Below are 20,000 nucleotides of genomic sequence, written 5' to 3' on the forward strand. Positions count from 1 at the left end.
ACATTTTAGATCCATCATTATAAGTAGGGAAGTACTATCGTATTGGTAAATATATTTTTTCTTCTAAATTCACAACAGAACGTATGGTTATATAAACGGGATAAAACCATTTAACCAATCTTCCCATTACAATTTTCAGGTGCCACTTTGTGTCGATTCTAAATATGTAGTGCAAACATTAAAACCATTTAATTAATTTGAAAACAAGAGGAGAACTTGTGACAGAAATTCATAATGTAATTGATTTTCTCTCTCTCTCACACACACACACACACGCATTAACATCAACATTTAGACACAGTAACACATAAGCCTCAGCACGTTTCTGTGGAGCCAAAGCTCCGTGTTCTATGACCCAGCCATCCGATCCTGTTCCACCCAAGCATTCTAACGTCATCATCTTAGATGAACAGACTATAGATAAAGAAAATTCACCCAAGCAGCTGTCGTTTGACGTCACGTTGAAGTTACCCAAGTTTTATGATCCAGCCACCCGTCCCGCCGTGTTGAAGAGGCTGTCCTCCCGTCATCACTAATAAGACAACCGCGTTTGTACATTGAGTAGACTTTCAAGACTATCGACCTCAGATCGCCACAGACGAATTCGAATTGTGTATAGCCCTTCGTCTTCAGAAGCTGACTATTACAATGGCGATCTGGGGCGCTTGGAATCCACGGCCAAGGCGGCAAGTCTGTAGCTGGACCCCAGAGAGATAATTATCCGTGCTCAACGGTTAACATATCTGTGGCCCCCCAAAACAACAAAAAACAACATTGTTCATGCATTTAAATAGGATACGCACACATTACGAAAATAAAGATTAACTGCATTCGGTGTAGTCAAATCTTTAAGAATGTACCCTTACATCGTGGTGGACTTTAACTTGTTTGGACTGTTGTTATTTTATAGGGAACACGTTTTTGTGTGTGTGCGTGAGCTGATCTTCACAAAAGAGAAAGTACAAGCATGCGTTATCAAAGTAATGTTCGGTGGGTGCGTTCACTTCGATTCCTTGGCGTTAACGTCCCAGGGAAACTTTTAAAAAATTATTTATTATATTTTTTAAATGCACACAGGTGTAATCTGTCACACAGGAATATAATCTGACACACAGTGGAGTGATGACCTAGAGGTAACACGTCTGCGTAGGAAGTGAGAGAATCTGAGCGCACTGGTTCGAATCCTATGGTTGCCGGTATTTTTTTTCCCCTCCACTAGACCTTGAATAGTGGTCTGGACGCTAGTCATTCGGATGAGACGATAAACCGAGGTCCCGTGTGCAGCATGCACTTAGCGCACGTAAAACCCACGGCAATAAAACGGTTGTCCATGACAAAATTCTGTAGAAAAAAAATTACTTGAATAGGAAAACAAATCAAATTGCAGGCAGAAAAAAATACCCCCCCCCACCCCCCCCCCCCCCCAAAAAAAAAAAAAAAAAAAAAAAAATTGAACGGGCAGGTCAACAACTTGAAACAAATTGGCGTCGTTCGCGTTCGCGTTCGCGAAGAATATGAGCACGCGCTTTGAATGTGTATAAATATGTGTAGTAATTGATTTTTGCCCATGACCTTCAGGGGCTCAGCCAATAGATCTATAAAGTCCAGTTTTAGTATTTTCCGAAAAAGACAACTTGGGCGAATGAACATAGTGAAAGCCCTGTACACTGAGAGTAAAACACACAAGCTTTTTATGTATTGAATATAATTTCAAAATGTAATGTTTAAGATGAGAAAGATCAGTTTAAAGCAAATAAGTCCCCTAGCATTAATTACAGATTAATTTCCCATTTTTACTATCAGCACCAAAACGTTTGCAAAATAAATACAACTTCCATGCTTAGCAAAAGATGTTCCTGTTTGAACAAAAAATGATAATGACTGTTCTTGTTGTTGTGTCAGAATATCAGATCAAAGTGCCAAGTTTAGAGAATATAAAAAATATAAATATAACAGTAAATGCAGTTTGCATATAATCTGGCTTCTTTTTAATTTTTTTGTGCCCATCCCAGAGGTGCAATATTGTTTTAAACAAGATGACTGGAAAGAACTGAATTTTTCCTATTTTTATGCCTAATTTGGTGTCAGCTGACAAAGTATTTGCAGAGAAAATGTCAATGTTAAAGTTTACAACACACACACACACACACACACACACACACACACACACACACACACACACACACAAAACCGAACACCGGGTTAAAACATAGACTCACTTTGTTTACACAAGTGAGTCAAAAATGGTGGCGCTCTTAGTGTAGCGACGCGCTCTCCCTGGGGAGAGCAGCCCGTATTTCACACAGAGAAATGCGTTGTGACAAAAAAAGAGTAACACAACTTAAGAGTAACACAACATAACATCAGGTCACAACCTGGCACACATATTGCAAACACCAGAACATCAAAATTATTGCTGTCGTTTTCTGAAATGGACATTTTGTTTCCACTCTCAATGTTTGACGACAGCTAACATGTCTGGGTTCTTACTCCAGTGCGTCTGGTTCCTGGCCATTGTGTTTCCGTCATCCACCTCCTCTCAGTTACCGTGTGTGTGTGCGTGTGTGTGTGTGTGTGTGTGTGTGTGTGTGTGTGTGTGTTCATGTTATGTGTGTGTTCATGTTCATGTGTGTGTGTGTGCGCGCGCGCGTGTCTGTGCGTGCACGCCTCGCGTGTGTGTGTATGTGTATAAATGTGCGTGTGTGTATGTGTGCGTATCTGTGTGTGCACGTATGCGAGTGTTTATGTGTGTGGACATGTGTATACGTGCGAGCGTGCGAACGTGCGTGCGTGTGTGCGTGCGTGCGCCCTTGCTAAAGTGTATACGCGTGAGAAAATGATGTGCTTGTGAGCAGAGGACGGTCCTTCCGAGTAAGCTCTACCTTTGGCCAATGATATCGTTGCACGCACACTCAAGCAGCCGATGACAGGACATATAAATATGTGCACGTCGCAGCCAGCCAGTCGTGGCTACACGCCACAGTTTCTCTGAGCGGCCCCTGACACAGGAGAACAACATCACCACCACAACCACCACCACAACCACCACCACCACCAACAATAACAACAATGGCGGAGTCGAAGTTTTTCCAAGAGCACAAGAAGTACGACTTCCTGCAGTTTGTGGTACCAGATGTCAACTGCATTCCCCGTGGGAAGATGATGCAGGGCAGGTTTAAAGAGAAAGTGGCGAGGCGGGGGATGGAGGTGGCCAATGGTGAGAATGGGGGTTTTGTGAACTACACCGTTTGCTCTCGTTGTTTTTTGTCTGTCTGGCTGCGTGGCTGGGGTTTGGTGGCTTTTGTTTTGTGTCGTTCCTTTCCGTTTATCTGTTTTTTCTATTATTCTGTTTTTTGTTTTTTTGTTTTGTTTTGTTTTTTTGGGGTTTTCTTTTTGGTTTATTCATAGCCTGATTTTTTTATCTGAATTATTTAATTTTGCAACTTTTCACTTTCAGTGTGTGTGTGTGTGTGTGTGTGTGTGTGTGTGTGTGTGTGTGTGTGTGTGTGTGTGTGTGCTATTGTATTCCATTGTATTTGTATTGTACTACTCTTTTGTCACAACATATTTCTCTGCGTTAACTCTTCCCAGGCACGATGCGAATGTCACCCTATATTCTGCCTGCAAGTGTATTTATTTTCCTGTCAAAGTGGATTTGTCTAAAGAATTTTGCCAAGGACATCCCTTTTGTTGCCAAGCGTTCTTTTGCGTGCGTCAAGTGAATGCTGGACACGGGACCTCGATGTATCGTCTCATCCGAAAGGATGGATCCAGACCACCTCTCAAGGTCTAGCAGAGGAGAAGAAAGTAGTAGCGTGTGTGAGGATTGATCATTATCATACCACAACTATTTTCATTATTGGCGTAATTTTTTTTGTGGAGACTGACATTCACAAATTAAAATTTAAAAAAAATTACTATGACACAAATATAGAGTTTTAACAATATGATAAATATATATCACAAATAGGAAAAACACTTATGTCGAATTTTTATTTGTTTGCCAAATTTTAAAAAGGTAGACTGTATGAAAAAAACAAATAATTGAAGAACTACACAGGGAGTTTTCATTCGTAGCCAATGTTGCCAGGTGTTTGAACTATATGCGCCTTCTCTCTATTGCTTATTTACTTACTTATCTGTTAGTTCAATTATCTGTTCGTTCGTTTGTTTCTCGCTATTGAAGGATTTTCCATTAGTCATCAAACAAAATGATTAAACATATAATTGGATAGGAACAGCCGTGACAATAATTGTTTTGGAACAGCCCTGACAATAATTGGAAAGAAAAAAAAAGTAGAAAGCGGTTTCGTGGAGGAATATTCCATGTCACCCTTTTATCACACCATCTCTCTCTCTCTCTCTCTCTCTCTCTCTCTCTCTCTCTCTCTCTCTCTCTCTCTCTAATAACCGAGGTGATAACAAAACATGAGCAACTCTTTTTCATAGTGTGTTCCCCCCCCCCCCGGCCCCCCCCCCCCCCTATTTTCGATAGTGAGGTGTGTGTTTTTTTAATTGCCTGTTTGCCTTATGCAACCCCACCCCCACCCACCCACCCTCACCCGCCAACTATGTGCTTGCAGTTATTTGCTTTTGTAATCCTGACACGCTCGGACCTCACTCCATTTATGATATTCTGGGCACCCACATTCCCAATGTAAACATGCGACCTTGCTTGGAGACCTTGACCTCTTGGCCTTGGGTCGGAAAGGAAGGTCGTCGCGTTGGAAACGTCCTGTGTGACCTCGTCACGCATGACGGCACGCCCGACCTGACGTCACCACGGCAGCTGATGAAAGCTCAGCTGGATTCCCTGTGGGAACAGCACGGACTGGTGCTGAGGTCCGCTTTCGAGTACGAGTTTGTGGTGCTGAAGGCAGGGAGCCTGGACCCCCTGGGAGGGAACTACACGGTGCCCTATGATGTCTGGTCATGCGGCCAGCACCTTGACCTGCTGGCTGACCTGCTGCACGTGCTGGGGGACATGGGGGTGGAGGTTTCCTCGTTGATGAAGGAGTGCCAGCCGGGCCAGTGGGAGGTGACCACGGAGCCAGAGGAGGGGGTGCGGGGAGGGGACGTGGCCTTCTACGTGAAGAACGCCGTGAAGGGCTTCTTCCAGGCCAGGGGCTACATGGCCACCTTCCTGTCCAACCCCACGCCTGCCCACAGCGAGATGGATTCACAGCTGCAGCTCAACCATTCTCTGTGGACCAAGGTTCGTGACTTTCAGTGTGTGGGTGAGTGGGTGGGTGGTGTGCGTGGATGCGTGCGTAAGTGCGTGCACGCGTACGCGCGCGCGCGCGCGCGCGTGTGTGTGTGTGTGTGCGTGCCCGCGCATACGCGCGAATGTGTATGTACGCACGTATTGTGCAGGGGGACTTCAGGACGGAGTTAGAGTATCTTTTTTGGAACAGAGATTTGTGTTGTGACTGTGCAAATCCATGTTTCGTGTTTGATATACGGAAAAGTGACATCTTGTTGCTGAGCACTTTTGTTAAGATCTTGTCTTGCTTCCCCTTCTTCAGGGAGCATCACTACACCCTTCCGTCTCTCTGTGTCACTCTATGACAGACCATTACTTGTCTTGCTTCCCCTTCTTCAGGGAGCATCACTACACCCTTCCGTCTCTCTGTGTCACTCTATGACAGACCATTACTTGTCTTGCTTCCCCTTCTTCAGGGAGCATCACTACACCCTTCCGTCTCTCTGTGTCACTCTATGACAGACCATTACTTGTCTTGCCATATTGTTTTGTGTTTTCAGGCATTTCTGTCAGAAGTCACTTCTTCCATCGTCCTGATATTCTTGCTTGGTTTCTTCAGTTGCTGATGACAGATACTGCCGAAACAACACATGCAGTTAGGATATTAGGGAGGGGCGTGTGTGTGGAGGAGATGGGGGCCTTACCAAAGTGAATCCCTATCTGCCGCACAGGTCCAAATGAAAATAAAAGCGGAAGAGGTTATTTTCCTCCTGATTTTTTTCCCCAATCCAAGTAGTTGCTGTGTTGTTGATAGGAAGGAGACAGGATGAAGAGTGTGATGATGGACAGGACGGATCCAGACCTGCTGTCCTCCACAGCACGACACTGGCTGGCGGGAATACTGACCCACAGCCCTGCCCTCACCGCCCTCTGCTGCCCCACCCTCAACTGCTACCGCCGCCTCTTTCACTTCGTCACCCCGGGGAAGATCTACTGGGGAGTGGACGATCGCAACGCTGTGATCCGTGTGCACAACGCCCACGACAACGTGTACCTGGAGAACCGCCTTCCCTCCGGTCCCTGTAACCCCTACCTCGCCATCGCCGCCACAGTGGCTGCAGGACTGGATGGCATCAACCGACAGCTGCCCTGTCCCGAAGCCATGGAGGCTGACCAGGCTGGTGAACTGCCCAGGACCCTGGCTGAAGCCGTGGATGCCTTGGAGAAAGACGTGCAGCTTCGTTCACTGCTTGACGATCGTTTTGTGGACTGTTTTATCGAGAGCAAGAGGGGTTGGGACATTTCAAGTTTTGACGCCAAGGCTTTCGATACGGTGGAGAAACAGATGGAATTTGAGAGGAAGATGTACATGCGGAGTCTGTGACTGTGGTCACGTGTCTCCATGAATGCGTCACTTCCTGTCTGAACCTGGAAACTGTATTGGTGGTTGTGGTTTATCTATGTATCTATCTATCTAGCTAATGGATCGCTTCTTGTTATTTTTTCTCGTGTTATTATTATTTTTTTTTTAACAATCAGTGACGCCTTTTCGATTTTAGCTTATTTATCCGTTCAAGCATTTTTTTCTAATGTCGTCTATCATGTTCGGCTTGTCCATTAATCAGAAACCACAGGACGTATTTTAGTTCAGCTTTGTACTGTGCTTTGCAATGTCTTGTCATGGATTTCCCGAGTCCTGTATGACGTGTTTCCGGCCTTTGACTGTCAGCAGTTTCCAGAGACTGTCATCTGATCATTATTTTCTGCTGCAGTTCATGTCGTTTTTGTGTCCTTTGCAATGACTGATCAATAAAACAAACTTACTTTCAGGATTTAACACACTGAAGTCTAAGAGACGGACATCAAACCGCAGAGTTTTCGTCTGACTTCTCTCTCTCTCTCTCTGTCTCTGTCTCTGTCTCTCTCTTTCTCTCTCTCAGTGGCGTGCTTTTTGTTTTCTTTGCATGTGTGTGTGTATGGGTGTGTGTGGGGGGGGAGGGGTGGAGGAGGTTGGGGGTGGGGGGTGGGTGTACGTATGTGTTGCGTGAGAGACTGACAGACACACAGACAGACAGACAGACAGGTTTCAAGGAGGTGTCAAAGCGTGCGGATTGTCCCATATGCGCCACGGAAAAAAAGAAAGGAAAGAGTGCAGAGTGCTTGACCAACACATAAACCCAAGCCGCTGTAAGGCCATGAGTACCCGCAGTTTAGTACTGAAGAAGAGAAGTCACTGAACAAAATACACGAATACGTACATACACTAACGTATGATGAAAAGAAAGGTATGGAAAAGACAAATGATTGAAAGAGCACATGATGAGAGAGCACATACAACACACATGCGCGAACACACACACACACACACACACACACACACACACACACACACACACAGATCTCATAATGCACATACAAGTTCACACACACACACACACACACACTCACACATACACAGAGCCTTTACAATGCACACACACGCACACACACCCACACACACACACACATAGAGCTTTCACAATGCTCACACAATGCACACACACACACACACATAGAGCTTTCACAATGCTCACACACGCACACACACACACACACACACACACACACACACACACACACACACACTCACACACAAGCTCCCACGGTATACATACACACTCGCAAACGCATACACACACTGCCACACAGTTTTGCTACTGTGTTGACATAAAAGTTAATTCGTCTAGCATGTTGATCAGTTATCAATGTGTAAGCGTGTATAAATTACGACAGATAATGGATTTCTTTACACTTGCACACACACACACACACACACACACACACACACACACACACACACACACACATACAGAGAGAGAGAGAGAGAGAGAGAGAGATAGCATACTTTACAGGAGAGTGGGCGTGATGAAATCAGACATAGCTCTATTCACATGAAAGATGATGATCCAGACGATATGTTGAGGACTAATTATAGCCATCAGATGGATTGGGGAGGGGGGGGGGGGTATCAATTGCGGTGGAGTGATAGATTAGATAGAAATCGAAAGTTTTCCTTTGAGTCTGGTGATTTTCCGAGAAGAATGGAGATTTTCCGTCAAAGCTGGAGATTATTTCGCTAAGTGTAAAGATTAAGTCTGGCAATTTTCCCGTTCACCACAAGTATGGAGATTAAGCCTAATTAATCGCCCCCCATTAACTATGTAGATTTTCCCTTTCAGGCCGGTTTTTGTTCGTTTGTTTGTTTTTTGTGGGGGGGTTTTCCTTGCTTTTGGCGATCGTTCAGATCAACATAAAAAATTATATGCAACAAAACTGCTTGTGCTCAAACACACTTCGTTTGTGTACGCATGGAACTGATCAGATAAGCTTGTAGAAGATGTCATAAACCGAGCCTGTTTTCTGTGGAGGAACACGGACATACCCACTATTACCAGACCCCGAAAACGGAGCATAGCTGCCTTAATGGTGGAGTTAGCACACATAAAAACTCATTCGTAGGAATGAGTGAACACAGGCGTCGTACACAGTGAACACAACAAAGGAGAAGGAAATCAATGAGAAGAAGTTACATGTTAAATGATTCTGCGATGATAGTCTTGACAGGGAGAGGGTTAATACTTCAGCATAAATCAGTCAAGTAAAATTCGTTTCCATGTATAATATGTGCGTGTCACATATAATGCGTGGACAACATTGTGAGAACATAATTTTCATCCTGAAATTTTTACAGAAATTAATAAATATTCATTAGTTCATTTTTCGTTCGTTTGACTGTTAATTCTTTCATTCATTCATAAGACACAAAACACGCCTTGGATTTGATTTGTATTCCGTTAATATTATAATGATACAATAACATGAAACATTTTTGTTTTTTTTGTTTTTGTTTTCAAATAGACTGCTACCTCGACATGTGATCCATAATCTGAATGACCCTGTAACAAAATGGTATCATCAAACATTTTCGAACCAACCATATAACACAGAACGGATAATTCCGAGCAAAGTACTTATCGTACAGTTGTCAAACTCTTATCCCTATTTCCTCAGAAAATTCATGATTTCTTCCTTTGAAGGCAAGCCTCATCGCAGTTGCTCAGTGAGCAGTTTGGATCAGATACCACCAGAGGTGGGGGGAGGGGAGGGGGCAGGGGAGGGAGCGGGGGGCCCGGGGGGCCCGGGGGTGGTGGTGCGGGGGGGCTGATGGGGGGTGTGGGGGGGGGGACAGGACAAAAGGAGAGACAGAGATAGAACACTGAGCACTAAAACTGTTAAATGCCATCAGCATAAATGCCATAATGATATGGGGTTCACAACTTCATGGGTATTGTCAACGAAAAAAACAAACACTAACACAGAACAAAGAAATACCCCAAATGCTATTTTACGCATGCAGACAACAGTCGCCAAGCATGTATGCATATCTTCATTCGTGTAAGTACAAAGTAAACCAAAATAGGCCAAGCCATACTCATCAGTATTGTAATCGTTATTGCTCGGTAAGTAAACCATCAGGCACTAAGAAGGAAGAGTTAATGGAATAGAATAGATTAGAATAGAATAGAATATGTCTTTATTACCAAGTGTACCGGGGTCACAAGGAATATTGGGGGGGGGGAATAGCACATAAAAAGGTACAAACATAAATCGAAAATCGTACACAAACGCAGATACAGTGTAATATAACATAAGATGATATGTGCAGAGACAGAGATAGAGACAGACAGAAAGACAGACAGACAGGAACAGACGCAGAGGGGAACACAGACACACAGACACACAGACAGAGAAGGAAGCGGTCACAGCGTTCCACGTGACGACGGACGCCTCAGCCTCAGACGTGCACAGCACAGGCACACATGTCGTCCTGACCCAGCTTGTAGTGGTACTGGTAGGCCCCCGGGGGGCAGCAGTAAGTGGTGTCCTTCACCCGGGGGCTGTCCTTCTGGCAGCACCGGGGGTCCGTGTCGCACGGCACCACCCCTGAAAACACCACCATAGGCAACTTTAGTAAGTAGTAGTTGTAGAGGAAGAAGTAGCAGTGGTAGTCTTCTTCTTCTTTGTCGGCGTCGTCATCGTAGTGGTAGTAGTGCCATCGTCGTTTTCATCATCATCACCATGAGTAGTTGTAGCAGTAGTAGTAGTGTCATCGTCATCATCACCATAACGAGTAGTAGTAGTACTAGTAGTAGTCTCCTTCTTCTTCCTCTTCTTCTTCTTCGTAGTCGTCGTCGTCGTAGTAGTAGTGTCATAGTCATTGTCGTCATTACTGATCATCTTCATAACGAGTGGTAGTTGTAGTAGTAGTAGTACTGGGGGGTTGCGCATGCGCCAAAGGTGGCAGGCACTGCCGAAGTCTCTGTTGTTTTCTTTCTTTTTCTGAACTATTGTTAGTTCAGTTCCTTTAGAAACATTCCAGAGTCTCCCTTATTTACTTCAGCACCTAAGGTAAAGTACATTTTTTGTTGATCTTCCCTCTCTTTCGAGAAATGATCGCCGTTCCATTGCTGACTGTCCGAGCCCAGAATATAAACAATCATGGCGGCGCCCGCGACATCGTGAGTTTCAGAACAATAGTCAACTCCATGCAATGGAAATACGGCCACCAACGACACCCATTAGCTTTTTGTATTGCTCTGTCGTTGTGTCCTCATGGCGAACCACGCCTCAGGTCAAGCTGCAGCTTCATCTACTGCCCCCCGTCTGAACTTTGCGAACTAGAAGACGACACAGAACACTTTCCGTGCGGTACCTGCGATCGATCGGTCACCTGGGACACTCAGGTATTGCTTGTGAAACATGCGGGTAGTGGTTTCACCTTGAATGCCAAAACGTCAGCACCAGAGAATACGACACTCTCGGAGAAAGCGACATTACACGGCACTGTGTTATATGTACCAATGCCAACTGACACTCCATTGCTTTTGATCTGCACGGGCTAAGCTCCAACCATTCCAGCTTACCAGGTCAAACCCTGGACCTAAACCTTGATAGTGCCTTTCTTCCTCTACACACGTCCACTCCAACACGCATCAGCAAAGAAGATAAACATCCAAGACGCCCGCTCCGTATTGTATCACTGAACTGTCAGTCTGTTGTTGGCAAAACAGCAGAATTCACAAACCTCACCCAGATACCAGACCAGATATCATCCTTGGCTCAGAATCATGGCTTACCCCACAACACGCAAGTGCTGAAATCTTTCCCACTGGGTATACCGTATTTCGAAGAGACAGAGAAAGCCAAAGTGGAAGAGGAGTATTCATTGCTGTCTCTGAAGACCTCACCTCCCGAAAGTCCCGGAACTGTCCGCACAGTGTGAAATACTGTGGGTGAAGATCAAGCTGCATGGATGTCGCACTCTGCTGGTGTGCTCCTTCTACCATCCGCACACAGGAAATGCAGACAGCCTGAATGCGTTCAGTGAATGAGCGAATCGTGCCTCACTTACCTATAATTCCATCATCGTGGTGCAGCTGCAAGGCATACATCACAGCCGATGACTTTAACCAACGATGTCCCTTACCACCTGACCTACCCCACTACCCCACATGCAGTGACATCAACATCACAGAGGAAGGAGTAAGAAAGCAGCTTCTCAGACTGGACCTCAACAAAGCCTGTGGACCTGATGGCATCACAACCAGGCTCCTGAAGACAGTTGCTGAGGAGATTGCTCCAGCCTTCACCCTGCTCTTCCGCAGTTCCTACAACACCGGAACACTGCCACACGGCTGGAAGCAGGCTTTCATCACACCTGTCTTCAAGAAGGGAGAACGATATAAGGCAGAAAACTATCGACCAATCTCCCTCACGTGTGTAGCCTGCAAAATGGAGCACATTGTCACCAGCCACATCATGGAGTACATGGAGAGCAATGATATCCTCTGCCCAGAACAGCACGGCTTCCGAAGAGGACGATCTTATGAAACAGCTGCTCGGCTATATTGACGAAACCACAACTGAGCTGGAAAAAGGAAACCAAGTTGACACAATTGTCCTTGACTTCTCCAAGGCTTTTGACATGGTCAGCCACGCCTTGCTTGTACGCAGATTACAGCGCTATGGAATCAGAGGTCAGCTGAACACCTGGATCAAAAATTTTGAGGACAGGCAGCAAGCAGTTGTGGTGGAGGAAGTCACTTCAGAATATATTCCAGTCAACTCAGGTGTTCCCCAGGGCTCGGTCATTTGGCCCTTGTCTCTTCCTTCTCTACATCAATGACTTCCCAAAGTCCATCAAATCTAAGGCCAGATTATTTGCAAATGACACCATGTGCAAGAAAATAATCAAGAAGGAAGCTGACCAGCAAACACTCCAAGAAGACCTAGCTTCCCCTTCCATCTGGGAGAAACAGTGGACCATGCAATTCCACGTGCAAAAGTGCTCCACCTTGAGTGTCAGTAGAAAGAGGAAAAGATCGCACCGAACTACAAACTCCATGGCCATCCGCTTGAAAACGTCAACACCACAAAATATCTTGATGTGAACATCCAAGACGACCTACGCTGGGGATCCCACATCAATTCTACAACCAACAAAGCCAACAAGACCTTAGAATTTCTTCGGCGCAACTTGAAAATAGGAAAAGAAGAAGACAAAGAAAACTGCCTACAAAACCCTTGTTCGACCTATCCTTGAGTATGCTGCGTCTGTGTGGGATCCCTATACAACCAGTGACATCAAATCCATGGAAAAGGTCCAGCGCCGAGCAGCAAGATGGGTCACAAACCGCCATCGACAGACGTCTTGTGTCCTTAGCTCCCTCAACTGGTACCCCCTACGTCAGACGAAAAAAATCTCGCCTGGAGATGTTCTACAAGTTCCAGCATGGTCTCATCTCTATCAACTCAGACTGCCTACCAACACCATCAGGAAGTAGGTTGAGCTCCACAAAAAAACAGCACCTGCAACTACGACATCCCTGCCTGCAGGACGCAGTACAGACAGATGTCTTTCTTCCCCCGTACCATCCCGGAATGGAATACACTGCCCCAGGAGGTTGTCACAGCAGAGTCGCTGGACTGCGTCAAGTCCAGACTCGCCTGCCTGTGACACAACAGAGTAGACTTACCCCCCTACCCACTCCAACACTTATGTTTAGTCCAACCGCCCCCCCCACCCCCCCACCCCACACACACACACACACACACATCTGCCAGCAAGTCCACCCATCACCACCTTTTTTTCTTTTCTTTTTCCCACTGGTAAATAGTATCGTAGAAGGCTAGTGCTGTGCCGGTCGGGTGTATTCCCGGGGACCGCTACGGAAGCCGGATTGGCCTCGCTGGAGATGCGAACACACCAGTGGACTGCGCCCCATCTCCCCTATCAGTTAACAGAACATCCCTCGGTGGCCCAGCTAAATTGTGCCCAGCAGCAACCTCCCACAACACAATTTCATCAGCATGCTGATGTTGGTCAAGTGGAAGAAGAGGAGTAGTAGTAGTTGTTGTTGTTGTTGTATCATGATCATCATTATTGTTGTTATTGATATTATTGACATCATTATAAAAAAAAAAAGAGTTTTTTAATTTTCACAAAAAGTAAAGAAACAGGTGGAATACATCTCTCTCTCTCTCTCTCTCTCTCTCTGCTCATCTCCTTATGTTGATGTCAGCGCATGTCGTGCAGGCGATTTTAAATTGAATACTCAGTTCAAGTTGTACAAGGAGAACCCAATCTCTGAGCCTCGATCCATAAGACATTCGTTGTTACTTCCCCTGACATCCCGGGCATCGTTGATCATGTCGGTGTCGTTGTCTCTCTTTCTCAACGCACACTCACACAAACAAGCACCAACATGAGCGATGGCCTTGTGGTGATGCACCAGACCAGGAAGCGACTGTCAAGAGGCTCGATTCCTATACGGATCAGGATGTTTTCCTCATCATCCCCCCCTCCACCCTCCACCGCCCCCTCCACACCGCCAGTCCTCAGTTGAGTGGTGGTCTGGGCGGTGTGATCCTTTTGGTCTATGAGACGATAAAACCGAAGTCTTGTGTGCAGCAAGAGCTAAGCGCACGTAAAAGAACCCACAGCAACAAAAAGGGTTGTCCCTGGCAAATGTCTGTACAAAAAATCAACTATGACAGTAAAACAAATACACTTCCAGGCAGCGAAAAAAGCCAAGTGACGCCGGTTGCACAATGACGACTGACTCGCTCTCTCGATCGGGGAAGAACAGCCCGAATTTCACACAGGGAAAGCCTTTTCTGACCAAAAAGTAATTCATTACAACAAGCACGCTGGGACTGACCAACGTACCGGCGTCACAGAGATGCAGTCATGTCTCAGTGTCAAGTCCCGGTCTCTTTCTCCACTTCTGACACACCGGCATCGACAACAATGACAATGAGTTTACTCACATCAACAGTTTTGAGTCACAGAGAAACAATGCAAAATGGTAATAATATGCACACACGCACGCACACATCACACCAACACATACACACACACGCACACATCACACACACACACACACACACACACACACACACACACACACACAGAGTGAACAAAACGGACATAATAATAGGCATAGAACCAACACAATCAGACTCGAAGAAGATGGAAAACCCAAACACGCACACACACACACACACACACACACACACACACACACACACACACATAAGCAAGGGACTTAACTGACCGGCGTACTCGGTGGAAATGCAGACAGGAGGTGTCGCCCCTTTGGTGTGCACGGCGTTGACCACCACCCCTGTCGTCTTGGTGCCGTCCTCCAGGATTCCCCCCTCCACCCCCACCGCCCCCAACCACAGCCACGACACCATCATCATCAGCGTCAGCCGACACAGGCCCCCTCTCTTCCTCTGTTCCGGCATTGTCTGTTCTGCACAGTGCAGTTCCTGATGGTTTGTCGTCTGTTCATAACTCACTGTCTACTCATTACTCACTGTCTACTCGTTACTCACTGTTTACTCTTTACTCATTGTCTGGACACTCATTCCTCATTGCGCACAATGTAGTTCTTCTCAATGGTTTTGTTGTCTACTCATTACAAGGTGATTTTTTTTTTTTTTGACACACCTGCTCTTATAGACCTACTTTTCAGCACACACATACATACAGACATACGCGCACCCTCGCAGGTATGCACAAAAGCACGCACACTCACGCGCGCGCGCGCGCATGCACGCACACACACATGCACGAACGCACGCACGCACACACACACATACATGGACGCACGCACGCACGCATGCATACACACACGCACACATACACAAACACACTGTGCAGATGAACACTATCATGCATCTATTCACTTGATTGATGCTTCTTTTCTTTAAGTACCCAGTACTGCGTCATCATCACCATCATCACTATCACCATCATCATCATCACCATCATCATCATCACCATCATCATCATCACTGTCTCCATCATCATCATCACCATCATCACTATCACCATCACCATCATCACCATTATCATCATCATCACTAACACCATCATCACTATCATCATCATCATCATCACCATCATCATCATCATCACTGTCTCCATCATCATCATCACCATCATCATCATCATCACTATCACCATCATCACCATTATCATCATCATCACTAACACCATCATCACTGTCTCCATCATCATCATCACCATCATCATCATCATCACTATCACCATCATCATCATCACCATCATCATCATCATCACTATCACCATCATCACTGTCTCTATCATCATCATCACCATCATCATCATCATCATCACTGTCTATCATCATCATCACCATCATCATCATCATCATCACTGTCTCCATCATCATCATCACTATCATCATCATCATCACTATCACCATCATCATCACCATCATCATCGTCGTCACCATCACCACCACCATCATCATCATCATCATCATCACCATCATCATCGTCGTCACCACCACCACCACCATCATCATCATCACTATCACCTCATCACTATCACTATCACCATCATCATCGTCGTCACAACCACCATCATCACCATCATCACTATCACCATCATTACCATCATCACTATCACCATCATCATCATCATCATCACCATCATCATCATCATCATCACCATCATCATCACTATCACCACCATCATCATCTTCAACAACGGTCAGTTCTGTTTGTGAGACTGGATTACAACAGGGTGAAGCGGTGGCCCAGTGACGGAGTAGGAAGCTAGTTCCACAGGTTCCAGTCCCACGGGGACCGAGATTTTTACTTCTCCCTCCACTAGGCTGTGATTACATGCTGGTCTGGGTGCAAGTCTTTCGGATGAGATGATAAACCGACACGCTATCCCACACAACACAGCACAGCACAGCACAACACATCATAGCACAACACCACACAATAACTTTTTCTCCGAGAAGAGCTCACACCTTTGATGAACCATAATGCTTCAGCACTTCACATCAGCTAGCACTCGGGAGCAAGCCAAAGACAAGCCACAGACAATGTTAAACAAACAAAGTATGAAGGAGTTTCGCAACCACACTACAAATTACACCAAGTGGGCACACGCACGCACGCACGTGCGCACACACACAGCCACACTCACACACACACACACGCACGCACGCACACACACACTGACACACACATACACACACACACACACACACACACACACACACACACACACACACTGTAACACACACACTGTGACACACACACACACACACTGTAACACACACACTGTAAAACACACACACACACACACACACAAGTGAACAAAACGGACATAATAATAGGCATAGAACCAACACAATCAGACAGTTACAGATGTCAGCAGTTTCAAGGATCGAGGTGTCCAAGCGACGGACGTCAAATGGAACACCACATCGGCTTAATTAAGAAGAAAAAAAGTTGGGGGCGGGAGGGGATGGAGGGGTAGGGGGTGGGCGGGGGAGGGGGGGGGTGGATGATGATGGGGGAAGGAGGGAGAGGAGGGGGGCAACTACACGAACTTATAAACAGAATATGTAAGTCCGTGGAGAAAATGCCCGACCTTCGTTCAGTGGAGTGATGGCCAAGAGGTAACGTCTAGGAAGCGAGAGAATCTGAGCGCGCTGGTTCTTTCTTTTGCGTTCGACAGCTACGCAGTCAGGGTCGAAGTCCGAGGGATGCCAAAAACTCAGACGCCCGGTGAAGATCGGCCACCGTCCCCCAGAGCTTGATGTTGAGGTCAGCACCCCCAGGCCAGGACTGCTGCCGCATCTTCTCATACTTGGGGCAGTCTTGGAGAATATGGGATGGAGTCTGGTCAGCCTGGCCGCAATCACATAGGGATGTAGCTGCCACTCCAATCCTCTTCGGGTGTGCTCGGAGGCCGCAGTGTCCTGTGCGAAGGCGGTAGATGGTAGTCTGGTGTCTCCTCTCCAGTGTCCTGATGGGATCCTGGTGTGCCTGGTAGCCTCCGTTCAGGGTGACCCAGCCTCTTCGGAATCTGCTGCGGAGGAGAGTTTTTGCTTCCTCATGCGTGACAGGAAAGGATGGCTGTGTGAGATGGCTTCCTTCCTTAGCGAGGTGGTCTGCACGCTCGTTGCCTGGGAGGCCTACATGTGCAGGCACCCACTGGAGGGTCGTTGGGGCTGTTTGGGTAAGGGTTGCGAGGGAGGCCTTAAGGGACTGGATCAGTGGACCAGGATCAGGGGAGTCAAGGGCCTGGAGTGTGGACATGGAGTCAGTGAAGATGGAGATGCTGCCAAGGGGCTTTCCACAGGAGGAGAGGAATTCTGCTGCTGTTTTAATGGCCAGGACTTCAGCTCTGAAATTGGAACATAGCTTTCCTCCAGGGAGTGCGATGCTGCTGTGCTCTCCATCGGGAAATCTGAAGTAGACACCACTGCCTCCGTTGTGTGTGGCTTCCTTCGCTGATCCGTCCGTGTATACATGGGTCCAGGAGCTGGCTGGGTAGGACTCCTCTATCATGGCCAGAGTCAGGATCTTGAGAGTAGCTGGTTGCTGGTCTTTGGTGGTGATGCCAGGAACTCTGAGGCTGATGGTGGCCTCTATCTCTTGGTCAAGCCTCCAGTCAGGCAAGGCAAGGTCAGTGCAAGACTCCCCTTTTGCCGCCAGAACATCGCTGTGCTGTGCTCTGAGTGCTTTATACTGGTGGTTGAGGCTCTGACGTTTGAGACGGTTCTTGGTGGGCTGCTCCAGTCTGTGGTGTAGGTGGTGTGAGGGCAGTCTTCTGAGCTTCTCCCCCTGCATCAGGACTTCAGGTCGCGTCTTCTCTCCAGGGGCTCGATGTTAGCAGTTTTCTCCATGTCATGGATCGGCGTGGACCTCATGGCTCCAAGTATGAGGCGTAGTCCCATATTTTGGACTTTGTCGAGCCGGCTCTTGTTGGTCTTGGAGGCTGTGCCCCACGAGGTTGAGGCGTATTCCATGGTGGGTTTGACCGCTCCCATGTAGACCCTGGCGAAGAAGCCTGCTGTCTGCTCCCTAAGTCGTCCCGGCCAGCTTCTTCAGCAGGGCTAGCTTGCGGATGCTTCTCCTCTCCATCTCCTCAATCTAGGACCTCCAGGTCAGCCGGGTGTCCACCTTGATGCCAAGGAATGTTGGTATATCCGTCTGGGGCAAGACCTGTCACTGGAACTTCAGCTTGACTTGCTCGTTGGCGGTGGACAGAGAGAAGAGTGTTCCGTTGGTTTTTGTGGTGTTGAGCTCAAGACCCCAGTCTTCTGTCCATGTAGCGATATTGCTGACGACTTCCTGAAGCCGGTAGGAGGCCGTGCTGGTGTGTTCAGCGGATGTCCATACTGCCAGGTCGTCTGCATGCAGACTGTTGGAGACGTGCTTCGTGATGTTGTCTCTGATGTCGTTGATATACAACAGAAACAATGTAGGGGAAAGCACTCCTCCCTGGGGGACACCCTCACGTAGCTTGACCTTTCTGCTGTGGAAGCCGTCTAGTTTGACCCTTGCGGTCCTGCCGAAGAGGTAGTGTTGGATCCACATGTACATCTTGCTACGTACGCCGGCTCGGAGAAGTTTCAGGATGAGGCCCTCCTTCCACACTTTGTCAAACGCTCTCGACAGGTCAAAAAACACGGCCAGTGTCTTCTTCTTCTTCTCCTGAAAAGAGTTTTCGATGTCCTGGACAAGGAGGGCTAGTTGATCTTCTGTGTTTCGGAATTTTCTGTAGCCGGTCTGGGTAGGTGAAAGGATGTTCTGTGTTTCCAGGAGGAAGGAGAGGCGGCGGTTGACCATCCTTTCCGGCAGCTTGCCGACACAGCTCAGAAGGCTGATTGGTCTGTAGCTGTGGGGGTCCTTCTTGTTCTTTCCCTTCTTGGATCTCTGCCTCTTTCCAGATGGAAGGCACAACTCCTGCTGTCCAGCTGTAGTTGAAGATCTGAAGCAGCACTGTTCAGGATGCTGGCCCCAGGTGCTTCAGCATGTCGCCAGTGACACCATCAGGCCCCGGAGCTTTCTTGGGCTTCAGCTTCCGAATGCCTTGTTTCAGCTCCTTCATGGTTAATGGTTCGCTCGTACAGCTGTCATCTATACCATGTGGGTCTGATGTCATAAGTTTCGTGGTTTCCTCTCGTACCTGTTTGATGCGCTATCTGGACATGTGGATCGTACTCTCCTCTCGGTACAGTTCCGCAAAGGTGTTGGATGCGGCCTTTTCTGTTTTCAGCTGGTTATCCTGCTCGATGACGGTCTTGCCTCTGCTGGAGTTGTCATCGTTCAGTTTCTTTGTCAGCGTCCAGAGCCCCTGCATGTCTGTCTCCATGTTCAGGGAGGATGTCTTGTCTTGCCAACTCTTGCGTGTTGC

General features: G+C 47.1%; 3 protein-coding genes across 3 annotated transcripts in view; 2 read left to right on the forward strand and 1 right to left on the reverse strand.

The window, feature by feature from the left end:
- LOC143300293 (GTP-binding protein RAD-like) overlaps positions 1-2,875 on the forward strand; it is a 14,000-nt gene extending 11,125 nt beyond the window's left edge. The window contains exon 4 of the mRNA XM_076613889.1: positions 2,856-2,875. Within this exon, the coding sequence (XP_076470004.1) occupies positions 2,856-2,875 (20 nt within the window). The remainder of the gene's footprint in view (positions 1-2,855) is intronic.
- A 194-nt stretch (positions 2,876-3,069) lies between these two features.
- Positions 3,070-6,805, forward strand: LOC143300294 (glutamine synthetase-like). The gene is made up of 3 exons (XM_076613891.1): positions 3,070-3,217; positions 4,584-5,215; positions 6,018-6,805. The coding sequence occupies exons 1-3, from the start codon at positions 3,070-3,072 to the stop codon at positions 6,585-6,587; spliced, it is 1,350 nt and encodes a 449-aa protein (XP_076470006.1). The 3' UTR covers positions 6,588-6,805.
- Positions 6,806-9,043: 2,238 nt separating this feature from the next.
- Positions 9,044-20,000, reverse strand: part of LOC143300623 (uncharacterized) — a 12,637-nt gene continuing 1,680 nt past the window's right edge. The window contains exons 2-3 of the mRNA XM_076614420.1: positions 14,860-15,060; positions 9,044-10,186 (exon numbers count right to left, since the gene is read on the reverse strand). Coding sequence (XP_076470535.1) covers positions 10,038-10,186; positions 14,860-15,052 — 342 coding nt within the window. The 5' untranslated portion in view covers positions 15,053-15,060 and the 3' untranslated portion in view covers positions 9,044-10,037. The remainder of the gene's footprint in view (positions 10,187-14,859; positions 15,061-20,000) is intronic.

The sequence above is a fragment of the Babylonia areolata genome, chromosome 26 (genome assembly GCF_041734735.1).
Source record: "Babylonia areolata isolate BAREFJ2019XMU chromosome 26, ASM4173473v1, whole genome shotgun sequence".
NCBI classification, from domain to species: Eukaryota; Metazoa; Mollusca; class Gastropoda; order Neogastropoda; family Buccinidae; genus Babylonia; species Babylonia areolata.

Excerpts from the sequence above, each read along its gene's own strand:
- LOC143300294 (XM_076613891.1), top strand. The coding sequence starts at position 3,070 with ATGGCGGAGTCGAAGTTTTTCCAAGAGCACAAGAAGTACGACTTCCTG. Across the intron at positions 3,218-4,583 it reads GGGGATGGAGGTGGCCAATG|TTATTTGCTTTTGTAATCCT; the intron begins GTGAGAATGGGG and ends ATGTGCTTGCAG. Across the intron at positions 5,216-6,017 it reads ACCATTCTCTGTGGACCAAG|GAAGGAGACAGGATGAAGAG; the intron begins GTTCGTGACTTT and ends TGTTGTTGATAG.